This window comes from Chelmon rostratus, chromosome 8 (assembly GCF_017976325.1).
Source record: "Chelmon rostratus isolate fCheRos1 chromosome 8, fCheRos1.pri, whole genome shotgun sequence".
Taxonomy (NCBI): domain Eukaryota; kingdom Metazoa; phylum Chordata; class Actinopteri; order Chaetodontiformes; family Chaetodontidae; genus Chelmon; species Chelmon rostratus.
Genome location: NC_055665.1, coordinates 10,322,163 through 10,338,270, shown reverse-complemented (window position 1 = coordinate 10,338,270; position 16,108 = coordinate 10,322,163). Strand labels below are relative to the sequence as shown.

The 16,108-nt window shown below is 45.4% G+C and overlaps 1 protein-coding gene across 3 annotated transcripts in view; it reads left to right on the top strand.

Annotated features, from left to right (window-relative positions):
* The window catches only part of LOC121610068 (nectin-2-like), a 75,694-nt gene that overhangs the window by 14,907 nt on the left and 44,679 nt on the right, over window positions 1–16,108 (top strand). For all 3 annotated transcript variants that reach the window (XM_041941984.1, XM_041941983.1, XM_041941982.1), the window contains exons 2-3: window positions 13,252–13,361; window positions 14,245–14,494. In XM_041941984.1, the coding sequence (XP_041797918.1) occupies window positions 13,252–13,361; window positions 14,245–14,494 (360 nt within the window). The remainder of the gene's footprint in view (window positions 1–13,251; window positions 13,362–14,244; window positions 14,495–16,108) is intronic.

Genomic DNA, 16,108 nt, shown 5'->3' with positions numbered 1-16,108 from the left:
ATAAGTCTGGAATCTCTGCGTTCGTCTGCCACATGAATGCCAACTGTCACACTGTGATCGTGTGAAACAAATGCTGGCCACTGATTGCAGTATTGCAGAGGGCAGGGGGAGGGTATTGTTCCACCATAAATCTGGTAGAGAAATGAGAGAGATGTGAATGGCTGTGTTTTTCAGTGTGAGTGTGTGTTGTTGTTTATTCACCCAATGACACAATGGCGTTCAAAGCCAGGCCCAGAGCTAGAATTAGAATATCTATGTTTAGCTTGAAGATGTATGGAGACGAAGTGGGACTTGGACACTTGAAGAATGATGAAGTGGGTTTTATTTAGGCGAACTCCCATCAGTGGCCCGCGCCTCTTCGAATAGACTTATTAGAGTCTTTATTGGCTCTCTCTGAGTTCATTTGTTCTCCCTCTGTCTCCGTCTCTGTGAGGATTGGCTGGCTGGTGAACTGAGCATCCTCTGACAGGTGCCCTCTTGTCTGAGATGAGAAGAGGGAGACGAGTTGGAGGAGGAGGAGGGTGGTGGTGGGGGCTTTCACGTCACTTTGATGACTTCAGCCCAGAGAAATCTGTCTGTGGACAGGCGTGTGTGTGTGTGTGCGTGTGTGTGTGGCAGGGCGCATGTCAGCGCGTGTGCATAAGCAGGCGTGTGCGTGTCACATCTGTAATTGGCTGCCGCCGCCGTGCTCGCAGCCCGGCCTCTGATCTTGTGGAAATCTGGGATCAGTGTGGCAGATCCGCCTGCTAATCAGCACTCAGAGCCCTCGCACAGGAATATCAACCTATGCTGCGCTCTGTGGGCTGGAATACCACCGCGCTCAGGATTTAATCGTTCCAGAAATCCCCTAATGGGAAACGTTACATGCAGTCTAATTTGAGGATGTTGAGATAAAACTTTGTCGTGTGTGTGAGGCTGTGACAGCGATGGTGTTTGTGTGTGTCCGGTGCACACGACTGAAATGCTGATAAGAGGTATTGAGCGCCACTGGCCCCCGTGCTCTCAGATGATAAGATAACAACAAGGCCAGATCACCGCTGGCTCTCTTTGCACTTTGCCCTCTCCGGTCTCTCCTCTCTTTGACTGCTGAGTATTCATGGTGGCATACGGCACAGCGTCATTGGGAAATTCATAAGGGGGAATCATCACTCATTCCTGGTTCCCCTTTGAGGACTGCGCTAATTAGCCGGCGTCTGTGATTAGTTGGCTTGTGTTTGATCTGCTTCACTCCTCTCCCTCTCTGTCGAAAAAGGCTGCCTGCCTGTGCTGCGATTTGGCTGTGAGGTGCACCAAACACACACAGGCAGACTCGCAACGACTCGAAAACAGACACACAAAGATGTACGCAGCGGCAGATTTTTTCCCTGCCTTTTGGAGACACTGCAGGTGGCCTCAGAGACACAGTATCATACACCAGCAGACAGCCACACACACACACACACACACGTGAGCTGCAGTGCTCCAAACCAAAGCATGCAGCACTCCAGTAGAAAGAGTACAGCTGTTAATATTTCACTACTGCATACCAAGAACTATGTTTACTTTCACTTAGAGAGCTCCAGCCTGTCAATGAAATTCCCCTGAAAAACCTGGTGTTACACTGTGCTTACTGTGGCAACACAGGGCGTGGGTGGCTAGCTGAGAAGTGGATTTACTTAACTTAACCCCGAGTGATTACAGCTAAAGATGGGCGAATTATGAATGTAATTAAATTTGTACAAATCCCCCCTTGCTCCCCTTTTGCATTAGGTCTCAATGGCAAAGCACAGTAGGGGAAATCCATGCTGCGTTTAATATGACACAAATAGGAGCAATTCTTTGGTGCGTGACAGAGCACTGTCTAATTACACAGAGGCTGTGATATTGAAGGGCCCGTCTGTCCTTGAAGCTGGTCACCGGAGCATGGCAGGGCCATCTCTGTCTGTTAGTACCCCCGTCTATCTATCCATCCCTCACTTTTCAATCCTTTATCTGTCACTCTGCCTTAAGGGGGTAGATGGTAAACAAAGGCGGCTCCGACCCAGTGTAATGACGACCTGACAGGGGACGGCTCCAGCAGCCTGTGTGTTTTTTGACGTGTGTGTGTGTGCGAGAGTGTGTTGTTGTGCTCCTCCTTAAGATCTCTGGCAAGTGACTTCAATCTTCTGAGCGTCAGATCAATTGTAGGATCATTGTGACTGCCGAGCCATTACAGGCAAAAACCGGGCTTCATACTGTTATTGGGGGGGAGACTCGACAGGTAAAAGCGCTGAGGACGCCAAGCTGTTTATCCCCAACAATAACGTCTGAAAGTTACCGATCATAGACTTTTTTCCTCCTGCTTCTAATATGTGACTGTATCTTTAAATAGAAAGTTTTTTTTATTTTAATTGATTTTAAGATTGGTTTTTGATTTTAATTAACCCCATTAATTAACCTCATTGTTTAATAGATGTATTCTATTTATTTTTTTGCCTGACAGACAGCAGAGGTTTCATATGAATGGCATTTGATTGGTTGACCTCCTTTACTTTTCATTATGTATAGCGATAACTGGTGAAGCTGTGATCTTGTCGTTTCTTTTTTTTTTTTGATCAATGCTGCATTGTTGCCTTCAGGGCACAGAACAGAAACATGGTTCTTTATGGACCATTGAAGCATCATTCTTCTTATAATTTATTGGGTAAACCATTATTTTGCATTTATGGTCAGACTAATAGTCGAAAACAGAAAGATATCCAAAGTATAATAATATAAAACAGTCAAATGCATCAAATCCTTACATTTGAGCAGCTAGAGCCAGTAAATATTTGGCATTTGTATTTATTAAATAACCAAAATAATCAAAAGATTGTTTTTTTTTTTGATTGACAAAGCAATTAATCAACTAATTTTCTACTCAACAAACATACATTATGCAGGGCGACAGCTTTCAGCTTCTCAGCAAAGGATTCCAGTAAAGTGTTCAATCATGATTTAAGATGTGATTTCAACAGAGCAGTGGTTAAAAACATTGCCAGAAAAGTTGTTAGCGATGTTTTACCGACTCTTCTGACCTTCTCCTTTATCTGAAGGTTTCATATCACCAGAGCACATAAGCAGCCCAAGTATTGTTAGCACAGTTTTGAAGTAGGCTGGAATGAACCACAGACTTGGATTCCTTTGTGACCAGCAAATTGAGAAAACTGATGCACACACTGAGACACGGTTTCAGCTGCTGTCAGCAGGGTATTGTTAAGCTTTACCTGCTTCTGCGATTTTTTTTTTGCAAGTCCTTTATCTACTCTGGCTATTTAGCGACAGTTGGTTTCTGTTTTACTCATTTGTTGTAAAGCTTTTAACTTTGTTTGGTCTGCTTAGTTTTTATGTGTGCTTTGGATTATGTGTATTATTTGAGTTGTCATGCAGAGCTGCCTGTGTAAGGGTAATAAAGTTGTTTTGCATTGTACTGTTGCAGTCCTCAGAGGTCCTTGACTGTGGCCATGCAGCCAGCCACACCCTTTCCCGTCTATTTTGCTTTAATTTTATTCAGCACGTTGACTTGAGAGGAAATATCAGGTTATGCGCCCCTTCATCTTTGATCTGTCTCCTTGAGCTGTACGTCTGTCTTTCTATTAGTTGTTCATTCATCCATTCATTCAGCCGCCAACATCAAAACAGTACACAGTGTTCCCAAGGCAAGTTGTCATTGTGCCTGTGCTCCAGAGAATAATCAGAGTTGATCTCAACATTTGCTACAAAGGGAAGCTCAACCTTCCCATACCTCCCCGCTGTTTATTGCTCCATTGTACCTTATAGAAACTGCAGTCCAGATTTTCTGCCTCTTTTCCTTTCTTTCCCTGTTTCATCCCCTCCCTCCTCGGTATCACCTTTCCCCCTCCTCTTTTATGGGAGAACTGATAGGAGGTATGTATTGAAGTGCAGAGTTTCATCCTACCTGGCTCCTATTGAGGGTGAAGACAATGGGCCGTTCACCTCCGCCCTCACAGCTCACTGCAGACCTGCGGGAAGGAAACTATGACTCAAACAATGCAGCTGTTCTGATAGACAAAGCATGGTTTCTTTCTGCTTTTAATTGCCTCAGTTATCTATTGTCCTCCACTCCTTTTTGTTCTGCTCTCCCGCATCTTACCTGCCTGATGTTTACTAATTGTTGCCATCTTCCCACCTCATTGTAGCTCTCATTTGTCCCTATTCAAAATGCATGCGGACTAATCGGCTATACACCTCTTTAACATTTGAGCAAATATACTGCCGTGTTCTCATAATATGAGTCATAATCATAATAAATCAGAAATTTTGCTCCTGTGTTAGCAATACTTTTGCAAAAGCAGACACTCTGTACTTTTTTTTTTTTTGCAAGTGGTGGGTGTCATATTTGGAACATAACTCGCCTGTCCTCTCAAATCTTCCCCTGCAGACTTCTTGTCTGTGCTCCTACACAGACCATCAGTAATTCAATCCAGCTGGTTGTTGCTGGGTGTTATGACGGACACAGTCATCAGTTTATCATAATATTGGTACGCACCTCCTTGTTTGTTTGCTTGTGGTGCCTGACCTTCTGTCTTCCATATGGCCGGCATTGATTTGGTAACATGCTGTGTGATCCTCCTGACAGATTGACTGTGCTAATAGCCGTCTCCCTCATATCACCGTACTGCATTTTAATCCTTTAATGTGCAGTATAAAATAAATTGGATTGGTCTCTCACCCCCTCAACAATGAATGAGCAGCATGTTGACAGCGTTGTTGTTGGCCAATCGGCTCGTCACTAGCGGCTTGAGTGGCAGCCCTGACACTGTGGGAAGAGCAGCTGGGAAATGAAGCCCCCACCCCAGCCCACCCAAGGTGAAGTAAAGGTGAACGTTGACGACGAAAAACCTGGAAACACAGCTGTGTTTGGGTCCGGGGGCGGGTGTGTCATGGAATTCCTCTCACTTGAACAGGCGACTCTGTTTTTAATTCGGGGAAAGGATCACACCCAGCCTGATATATCCTCTCTGACACCTCGGCAGACTCTCACATCCAAGTGTTGTTATGGAGGCGAAAATAGGACGCATAATCACATTATGTTAACAACTGACATACCGAGGGACGGATGTATAAGCACACACATGCATGGCAAGATGGATGAAGAGATATAGACACACAAATGGACGCACATACACACCCCGCCTTGGACATTTTGTAGAAGTACCTGGCACTTTACTCCAGCTGTGCACTTCTGACTCAGTCTGATCCTTTAATTCATGGATATTTCTGAAGTGAGATGCTGCCAGACTCTGGATGTTCATACGCACACACACACACACACACACACACACACACACACACACACACTTCCAAAGTAATTCAGAGAGTGATGTCTGAAGGATTTTTTTTGGCAAGCTTACTGCAAGACCTGATAAAGTGGTGCAAGGCCTTAGCATGCATAATGGGAGAATAGATCAAGATATTTCCCCAAACCCTGACCCTAAACAGGTCTGAAAAATGTTTTCCCAAAGCCTCAGATTCACATTTTATGCTTGCACACAGACTGCCGACCTGTCACTATGGTCACCCGGCAGTAAAACCCAAAATTACATGCAGGGCTAAAATAACATGCCCAGTACAATTACCATGAGGAGCGATGGCACACAGGGCCAGAATGAAGAAGTCAGACAGAAAAAGAACTAAGAGAGTTTTTAAAAAAAGAAGGATTCAAGGAAGAGGAGAATGAGCCAGAGGGATGAAAAGGATTTATTCGAAAATGAAAAGACAGCACAGGGCTACGGCACAGAGGGGGGAAAAGAAAAGAAAGTAAGCGATGCTGAGAGAAGGCAAGATTGGTGGAGGTAGAATGATGTGCAGGGCCCGAGCAGACAAAGCAGAACTAGGAGCCGCAGGGGAGCTGGGTGTCTGTCAGCCATCCAGCCAGTAAGTTATTCAGTCACTTATTCAGTGGGTTGGAGCAATAGCAGTAGCAAGGCAGTAAAGAAGAAGCAGTTTTTTTGTTTGGCTCAGGCGAGCTGTATCCTTTCTGTCCACAGTAAACTGCATGTTACAAGCGAGACTTTACTGACCCTGAGTGGGGCCCAGTGCCAGATGAAAACATGGAGGACCATAAAGCCGGGCTCCTGTCATCCGCTTCTTTTTTTTTTTTATGTTAGGCTTTATACACCTCTACTTTTATAGTTGCTGTACTTCTCCACGTTCATAGTCATTCTCTAACGCGGCCTTTTCTCCTCGACCATCTCCCTCCCTCCCTTCCTCCCTCCCTTCTCTCTCCTGGGTCAGGTACAGTGTAGATGTTGGTGTTTATCAATAATGAAGAGATGAGAGGGGGAGGAGGAGAGCACACTGCTTTCGTTCTTACCCGGGGATGAATTATTCACCCGGTGGAGAAGAGTGCCTCTCCACCCTCTCTGTGTGTGTGTGTGTCTGTGTGTGTCTGTGTGCAATCGTGTGTGTTCCTGTGAACGCCTGTCTAAACGTGGTTATGCTTTACCTAGCGTTTGTACGTGTGGAAAAGTGTTTTGTCTCACCACGACCACACATACCATTTTGACTGCTTTGCAAATCTTTTTTATCTCTTATGCATGGGTTTTCCCTGAGCTTGGCAGATGCTAAATGATTAAGCGTGTCATGTATATTGTTGGTTGTAGGTTTCATCCTGTTGCGAGGTGCGATATGCAGCCGTAAAACAAAAGAAACCACCATGTATGTTTGATGGATCACTCGTGTTCTTCCAATTTTTATTCAAACAAACACGATTCCCGTCTCAGACCTGTTTGACCGCCGCAGCTTGCTAGACCGGAAATGTTTGTGGTATGTACACAAGTGAGAATGGAAGAGGATGAGGGCATGAGAGAGGCCCACAGAGAGATGTATGCATGGGCTATTGTGTATGTAATGTCATGTCAGGGCCCCTGCAGATCCCATTGTGAATTCCTCTACTTTACCAGTTTCCTCTTACTCTCGAAGTCATGCATAGTGTATAAACTTCGTCTCAGGGGCAAGACTAAGGTCATGGTCCAGCTCTGGATGCAGGAGGTTTTGGCATTTCGAGCTGAAGCGTACAGCGTTTCTGGAGTATGAAACTGGATATTCTAGGGGTTTTTAAACTTCCCTGCTGGGTCTTTTTTCATTAAGATGATTCACTTAATTGAATTGGCAAATGCTTATTTTTGCAAATGATATTCGCTCAAGTCCTAGGGCATGTTTGTTATAAACCAGTGACTAAATAGGAATATGCATCAGTATGGAGATGCACGTGTATACACACATACGCAGCCACCAAACACACACCTCCCAGTGCAGATTTCTCCTCCAGCTGTTCATTTCTCCTTGGCACTTTGAAGCCTGTTCATGTCTCCCAGTGTCCCTCCCTCCAAACCCCCATTTCTCCTTCGCTCCCCTTCTGTTACGTTTCATGCGTTTCTGCCTCCCTTCCTCATTTCTGCCTCTCTGTCTGACTCTCCTTCTCTTTCCACAGAGCCAGTTATCAAATATTTCATCATGTCACTGTGAACAAAGTGAAATGTAGCACTACCTTCTTCTTGCACCTTTTTTTTTTCCTCTGCTCCTGTTGCATCACAGGGGTTGGTTTTTACCTCCTTTCTTTTGCATGCAACCTCACTGTAACACCATCTTTGTTACATTTCCAAGTTAATGAACAATGATGGTGATTTTTGAGTGCAGATCTCATGCGATAGCCTTGGAGTCTTTGAAGTGTGCTCCTTTATCAAACCAAGGTGCTTTCGACCAGATTACTCCCACCAGTAAAGCTAACAGCATGAATGGATTATAGTGGGATGTCATTGGAGAAGTCCAAATGAGCAGTAGCTACTTCTAAATGTAGCTTTCCCATGTGCTATCGATTCGCCCCTTATAGAGAGCCCAAGGAAAGGTCAATGAGAAGACGAGACACATCTCAAGTCTTCATTTCCTAGTTTTATTCTTGGCTTGTCAAACTGCCTCGCCTGTCAAAGCTAAGCTGCATTCCCACTCTGCTCCCTGCATACCAAAGTATCCACATCTGAATGTGTGTGCGCATGCACGGCCTGTGCGCGCTCATTGTAGGTTTGCGTGGCTGTATGCGTGCCCGCATTCGTGTGTGCGTGTTTGAAGGTCAGAGGATCCAGTGCTGCAGGTGTCGGGTAGCAGCAGCAGACAGCAGGTTGAGGTTGGTGCTGCTCCAGACTCCAGCTGATAACGGCTATTAGTACACACCAGAAGCAGTTTGGACATGACATGCAGCCACAGCAGCATCAGTTTGGACACAATAACGGGGACATCACAAAGAAGGGCAGCAACACAGGCTGGGCTTTTTAGCTAGAATGTCAAAGATAGCATGTTTCAGCTTTAACACGCGTCTCATTCTGCTTATGAGTTTTCAAAGCTGCACAGAAACAGTTAGTGCCCAAATTTCAGGCGCATCACTCACATAAACTGCAGTATTACAGTATGCAGAGTGATAAAGGCAACAGCATTTCAACAAGCTGTTGCTCTTCACGAGGGACAGACAGGATAGTTATGGAACATTTGGACATCCACTGTTCACAAGTTGGACTATGCACAAAGAGGCCTGTGGCAGGAGGTGAACAGTATGGAAGAAGCTGAAAGTCAGCACTTTAATCCCAGTTATTGTTTCATTTCAAGTCCATTTGCAGGCGTACAGAGACAAAACAACAGAAAAATATGTCACTGTCCCCGCACTTACAAGCGGCACAGTACAAAACTACAAGCCCAGTAATAATCGTGGAATTGAATCAGTGTCTCTGTGCCAGTGTCTCAAAAAAGCAAAATTGCACATCGGGAGCCTCACAAAGCTGGTATTTGGCAGAACTTTCATTTTGAAACCACTTGTATCCAAGGCCAGGGCACAAACACGCAGACTTGTGCTGAGAAAAAGCCTGCAGTGTTGAACAATGACAAAAAGCGATCTGATAGATCACACTTAACTATTTTTCACCGCTCAGCTTCTTGTTGGGGGGAAGTTCAAGGATGACTTCACCCCACAGTGTCTTCTGATTATTGTGAAACGCAGTGGTGAATATGTAATAACGTGGACACTCTACATGCATTTATTATGAGTGAGGAATTTTCTGGCATCTCACAGTCCAACGTACACGATGTGTTGTAGACTGAAAGATGAAACTAAATGGCTGCAAGGGACTGGCCTTTGCTAACGCAACATCTGAACTCCCCTTTACCTTTTTTAATGGACATTATTTATTGAGCGTCAGGCTGAAAGATAATTCAGGTCTGTGCGTCAGCCCAAAGAGAAATGGAGCGGTTTGTAAATGCAAGACGTTTAATCATAATTAGGTGTTCCCATTATTTTGGTCAGGAAGCAAGCATTAAGCCAGTAACCCTGCAGAGGTGGTTATATACTGCACGTTGAACAATTCTTTGTATTGTGAAGTCTGACCAAAATGGGTCCGCAAGTATCAGGAAAAACTCATTTCATTACACCGCAAGTGCCACCCTCAGGTCCAGAACTCAGCATATCAAGTCATCACATTTGAAAGGTGGGCTGGGAATCATTCTAATTCCCCTGTAAGAAAAGGATTATTTTTGAGGAAGAAAACTCGGGGGCAGATTCCATCGGGACCGAATAGTGACGCTCCACCCTGCACTCCATACTGCTTGTATCAAAGCTATTATTCTTCAGGAGTGGAGAGGGTGGGCACAACAATAACAACAACAAGAGAGTAATGGCAATGGCGAAATTCGCACAGACCTGGAAGAATAATGAAAGCGTAGAATGCTTATTGAGGCGGCAGCGCGCTAGAAAGGCCAAAGGAAAACACACCCACATTTTCTCTATCTCTTGCGGTCTCTCACTCACTCACTCACACACACATTCAAGCAATCTTGAAGAACACGGAGAATGGGAAACCTTCATTCTAGCCCACCTGACAGTGCATAGCCACTAGCTTGATGAAATGGCAGAGAGTCAGTGAGCTCTGAAGGCCATTAGATATTTTAGGTGATGGCCTGCACTCCCTGTCCCCCTGACGCTGTGCTTTTCTCCACTATAGTGGGGATCAGGCAGAGGACATGAATGCCATTAGGCGTCGCAGTCAGCCAGCCAGGCAGCGAGGCAGGCGGACACAGGCTGATAAGCGTATGTTCGTTTCATAAGCCACGGCTGGCTCAAATGGGCTGCACAGAAAATTAGGATTTTGAGTATTTTTTCGAGTCGCTCTCTCGCTTCTCTCCGGCTCATTCACTCTGTTTTTTTTCTCACCCCCATCTCTCTATTCACAGCTACAGCGTTTCTCACAAGGTCAGGTGTGGAGTCTATCCTGCCTCTCACTGCTCCACACCTCCCGCTCTTCTCCCCTCTCCTCGCTCTGTTTCTCTCTACCTGTTTCACTCCCCCCTCCCTCTCTCCTCACCTCTCCATTTTTAGTGTCTCCCATCGCATCTCTCTTGGTCTCTTTTTCACCTACTTCCTCCCTCACTCCTCTTATTTCTCTCGTCTAAATGTCTCCCTCTTTTGTCCCTCAGATGTCTCCTATTAACCTTGTTTATAGCTCCCACCGTCTCCCCTTCGTGATCCTCCTCCTCCTCTCCTCTTCTATCACCACTTTCTCTTTTCGCTCCCTCGTTCATTCTCTATTCCTGGCACTGCTTTCTCTTCACACACTTTCATCCCCACTTTCCTTCACACCACCACCCACCCGCCCCTCCTCCACTCATCCTCCATCACTTTGGCATTCCCAGGCTGTCTCTCGTCTCCTCCTTTCATCCTTCCATCCTCCTAGCACACTTCCTCCCCTCCTTCCTTCCTGATTCATTTTCGTCTTCACAGACGAATGGTGGGAAATATGGAAATGTCAGCGTGACCAGGCAGGGGATCAGAGACTACTGTGTTAATATGGCAGGGCTGTCGCAGCGTCATCAGCATAATGTGTGTGTATGTGTGTGTGCGTGCACATCATGTGGGTGTTAAAGACGTAATGGTAGGTGACAGTACTCATGACGGCGACATTTGACTATTCGGAGGATGCTGAGGAGGGCAGCTTGTGTGTGCATGCGTTTGTTTGTTCATGTGTGTTCGGCTTGGTGGCGTTTCTTGTATGTCACCTGCAGGCACCAGAGCTACTGTAAAGTAGAGCAGCGGTGACACAAGGCTTCTGTTCTCACTCTCCTCCCCTCCAACCCTCTCTTTCTCTCCCGCCGTCTCTCTCCCTCTCTGTCGCTCCTCCTTTCTTCTCACTCTTACCCTTGAACCGTCTTTTATTCTCTAATTCCCTTAGTTCCTGTCTCCCCCGCCTCCTGTCTCGCTCTCTCCCTCTGTTTGTGTCTCTCTCACTCTCTTCTGTTTAATATGACCAATGCTCTCTAAATATTTATCCTGACAATTACTATTTCAAATGCCACCTTGCCTCAGGATCTCTCTCTTGTCCATGTGCATGCACACGCCCTTTTCTTCGGTGTCTGCTGTTCTAATGACACAGAGTCTTCAGAGGGGGTTTGGGGAGCATCATGGAGGATGAGGGCGTGCAAGACTTTGTATGTCTTGTGTGTTACATTCATTTCCCCGGGGCTGTAGAGTCTCATAAGGCCGGCCTGTCTCTCATCTGAGCTCTGGCAGGAGTTGACCTGCGTTGGCTCTCCTCTTATTGCCTCTGAATGACAGACAACAGGTCCAGCTCGGCTCTGCCCCCACATTATGTGTGCGTGTGCATGCGTTTGAATTTGCACACAAGCGAAACCTGGTATGGAGTAGCTTATCTTTGGTGCATCACTGTTTAACGGCCTCTGACATGTCAAGCTTACTTGGTCCATACACGCCAATCAAGACTAGTAATCAAGGGTTTCAATAGCCCCTCATCTCCTCCGCTCTTGCTCTGCTGCATCATTCGGTAACCGGAGTACAGCTCCCATTCCCAAAGCTAATCTGTTGTTAGTCAGGCTATTTCATGTATATCTACAAAGGGTAGCAGATTGATCTTCACTAAATGCTGCAGACATTTGGAAGATCATAGGCCAGGAGCTCATGAAGCTGTCATGAGATGTATATGTGTATGGATGAGTGTGCACATGCTTGTGCAGATATGCTTGTGTATGTGTGTCCCAGGCAGAAATGAAGGAGCAAGCTGTTCCTCTTTGCAGCCCAATAAGGCTCTGTGCTGCTCCCACGGGCTGCTTAGTGGTTGTCCAGAGGTTCCTCTGTGGCTACAAGGGGGTTGTTTTGTGGTTGTAAATTGGGCAGGTCCTGGGAGAGCTGGTGTTATTCTAGGAAAGGCTTGTTTTCCTCCACTTTCCCACTCAGTCTGTCGCTCCTTCCTCTCTTCCTCTGTATTGATATCTCAGATCTCCCCGGAGAAGAGACGGTGTGGTGTTTATTGCTCGTCAAAAGAGAAAGACAGCCTTGCCCTTTCCTCTCATCTCCAAGCCTGTGGGTTTCATGTTGGTGTGCGTGTGTGTGTGTTTTCCATCAGCCCTGCAGATCATATTAGTTTCAACACAATAGCTTTGTCTCAGCACAAACTGGTGGAACTAGTTCTGCAAGTAATTGTTTGTCTTTAGGGGAAATGGTGTTTCATTGGTGCTGTTGTGTGTGTGTGTGTAGCTTGCTGGTAAACACATCGTGAGCACACACGTAGCTCTGGCTGCCGACATTTGAAGTTGTGTATCCGCAGGTAATCCACTCTTACTTAAAACAGGTGCCATCTTGCTGACATACACTAATGCGCGCTTACTCATACAAGTAATTACATTTTCACAGAGACCTGGATTACACACACACACACACACACACACACACACACACACGCACACACACACACGCACACATATATACACGGACAGATTGTCGTTCTTAAGCTCCCTCGCTCTTACTGTTTCTCACACGCCCACTGACACAACACACCAAGAAAAGCATATTTATTTTGACTCTTTGCTGTTACACAGGAATGTGTCGGCACAGCAAATGGCAGGCTATAGAAAAGCATAACCCATCCAGATGATTTATGACCTATGTGCAAAAGAGAGAACTGGTTTTCCTCTTTTTTTTCCAACACACATCCCTTTTTTCTTTTCTTTTTCGGCCTCTCTGTCCATAGTCATAGAGAGACACCAGACTCTTGGCCTACTTGCCTGGGTTCACTAATGCTGTCCTCTGTTGCACCAGACACTTCCACGCTGTCCTCATTTATCATCAGGAGGCTTTGTACCAACACGATTCCTCTGTCGCCTTTTGCTCATCCCCTCTCCTGGTTTGGGAAGGAAGGAAACAGCTGATGTTAACGTTTCTCTTCTCTCTGTTTCTCCCAGGAGCGTCAGGTCAGCGGGTGAAGGTGGAGCCAGAGGTGTTGTCGTATCCCGGCCAGACAGTCAACCTGCGCTGTGCCTTCACCGATGCCACAGGGATTCAGCTCACAATGGTCAGATACACCCCGTCATGATACAATTGTTTTCTTTTTTTCCAGTTAGGATTTGATTACTTCTGTATACCACCACACTCACATCAACTCTAAACTGGGTTTGTGGTATGAAATTCTAATAAAAATGTCTCTTTCATCCCGAAATCGCAGCTCATTGTGCTGACTTGACACGGTACAATTTGTTGGAATTGCTTGGGATGACAATTTGCTTGTAGCAATTGCAGCAAACAGACATGGGACATTAAGGGAATACCCAGTTAAATGACTAAACATGTGGCTATTTTCCCGTGAAATAGAGTATTTGTCGATTATGTATTAACCTGATTCTGTAGGTGTGTGAAAGTTAGTCGCACAGGTGGATGAGAGCAATTCACTGCAATCAAATTAAACATAAAATGATAAAACAGGTCCGTGTCCCTTGTTTATCTTGCACATTAAACGTTAATCTAACAAATCATAGCCCACGGAAATAATCCTAAGGCGAGTAATAGGTTTTTATCACATTTAGGCTTAATGTTTTATAACTCCAAACAAACAATACTAAGCTTCATTTTGCTTTAGGGGATTGAATATGGTAATGGAAACACTTCTTAGTCGCATCTCAGTGAAGTGGGACGTGCACAACTCCGCTTGGTTCCGCTAAGAGCAGCTGAGAGAGAGAACGCACTGCTCCTGGAAAAACTCCACATCCATATTCATACCTGCTCCACTTATTTGATTGGGATGCTGTGTACGCTGCGCCGTGGAGCTTGCAGCAAAATGCGGACGTCTCAAAAATGCTCTCCAGCGTCACTTATCAATGGCGTGATAAATGAGGCCCGTTTTGTTTGCTCGGTCACTGCACGCATCCTAACCACTGACCCCTGTGCCTCCTCCGCCACAGGTCACGTGGATCTACGAACCGAAGGAGGGAGAAAGGATCAACATCGCTGTGTTTCACCCCAACTTTGATCCCAACTACCCCGATTCGCCCGTGAAGGGCAGAGTCAGCTTCACACCCAGTCCCCCAAACCTGGACAGCCCTTCAATCCAGATCAGCAATGTGAGGATGACCGATGAGGGGAAGTACATCTGCGAATATGCTACCTACCCCAGTGGCAACGAGCAAGGCATCACATATCTGGTCATGCTGGGTAAGTCGCTAACATAATCTGTATGTGTATGTACATATAGGTGACAGTTTATAGGAAAAACAGATGCAGATGCTTCCATAGGGTGCATGAATGGTTCGATGAGCATGAGATGTGGCCTTCACAGTATAAGAGTTATGTTTCTCCAACAAAGGACAGAGGCTTTGTTTCAGTGTCGAGCATTCAGTTTTACTTTGAAACTATCGCCAGAAGCAGGTCCAGGTGGCAGCTAATACATACGAAAGCTTGAGCCTGGAGTGGTGCCTCTGTTCACAGTGCTATGCACCACTGTTATTAGACATCAAATGGAAAGAGAGTATCTTTGGAAAAATATTTAGTTTGCTTTACATTCTGAGTTGGAGGACAATAAATCACACACAACTACAAACATTTCAAGGACGCCACCATAAAGTCAAAGCTGTAGAGTCTTTCCATCCTGACGCTTGATGTAACAATGGCAAAGATGCAAACGTCCGGGTAACGAGGCAAAAGTTTCATCGATAAAAGCACTCCACAAACACCCGAACATAAAATATTGAAAATTACAAACAAATTATAACTGATAAGCTTACACTTTCAAGCTTCCCATGAGTCACACTTTGATCTTCTTTTGAGGACTCCGGTAGCTCGTTATTTTTTTAATGTGCCAAGGTAACTTCTCTCCAGGTAAATTCTCAATTTTCTGTCAGCACAAAACCCAAACACGACACACTCATGCTGGTGTGAACATCTGTGATACTAGTTTTAGCGCGGTGCACATGAAATCCCCCTAACCTATGAAAGTCTGCCTGCGGTTATAAATATTATGCACCACTCTGGGTTGTGGTTTTATGGCACTGTCTGTCAAGGGCAACACCTAAGCTGTTTGAACTGTTGTTTACCAGCTTGTGCTCTGGAGTTCAAACCCATCACAGTTTTCTGCCTGTCAGGGGCTGCAACACTGTTAAATGCTCCCTGTAAAATTTCTTTTTTTATGACAATAGGAAAGGTTTCAAGCCCAAATTGGCTCTTTGTCAGATGCGGAGGAATCAAACCCAACACAACCTTGACTAATCTGTTCTGAAATATCTGTAGTTTTTTCCTCATACGTTCATACCATGAATGGAATGACTAGTCAAACAATGTACAAGAGAACTGGCCCACTGTCAGACATTAAAAGTGCCTTTATCAATTAAAGTGGCCTCTCTTTCCAAAAACCTAGTTCTGTTTTTGCAGGTGTTTGCCTCTCCAGCAGAGTTTCTATAGACCTGTTGAATCTGTGCCAAGATGCAAGTGAAGCTGCTCTTTGTTGGTTCTTCCTTAAATTTGTCACCCAGCTGTCTATAGTGAATATGTGTATATTTACCTCGCAAACTATATATATATATATATATAAATGCAAAGTACTCCCGCCTACCTCTCTCTCTATCATCTCTCTCGCTCTCGCCCTCCCCCAAAGGTAGCATTCAGGTTAAAAGCATGTCCAGCTAGGCTTAATTGCCATTATAAGTGGTATTGTCAGATCAATTGTGTTCTTGTTAATGCAATGGAACCATTGGTCTAACCTTGGCCCGGCACCAGTGTCTCTGATCTGCTCTCCTCTCCCTCCAACGCATCATGCCTCCCTGCCTCCCTGCC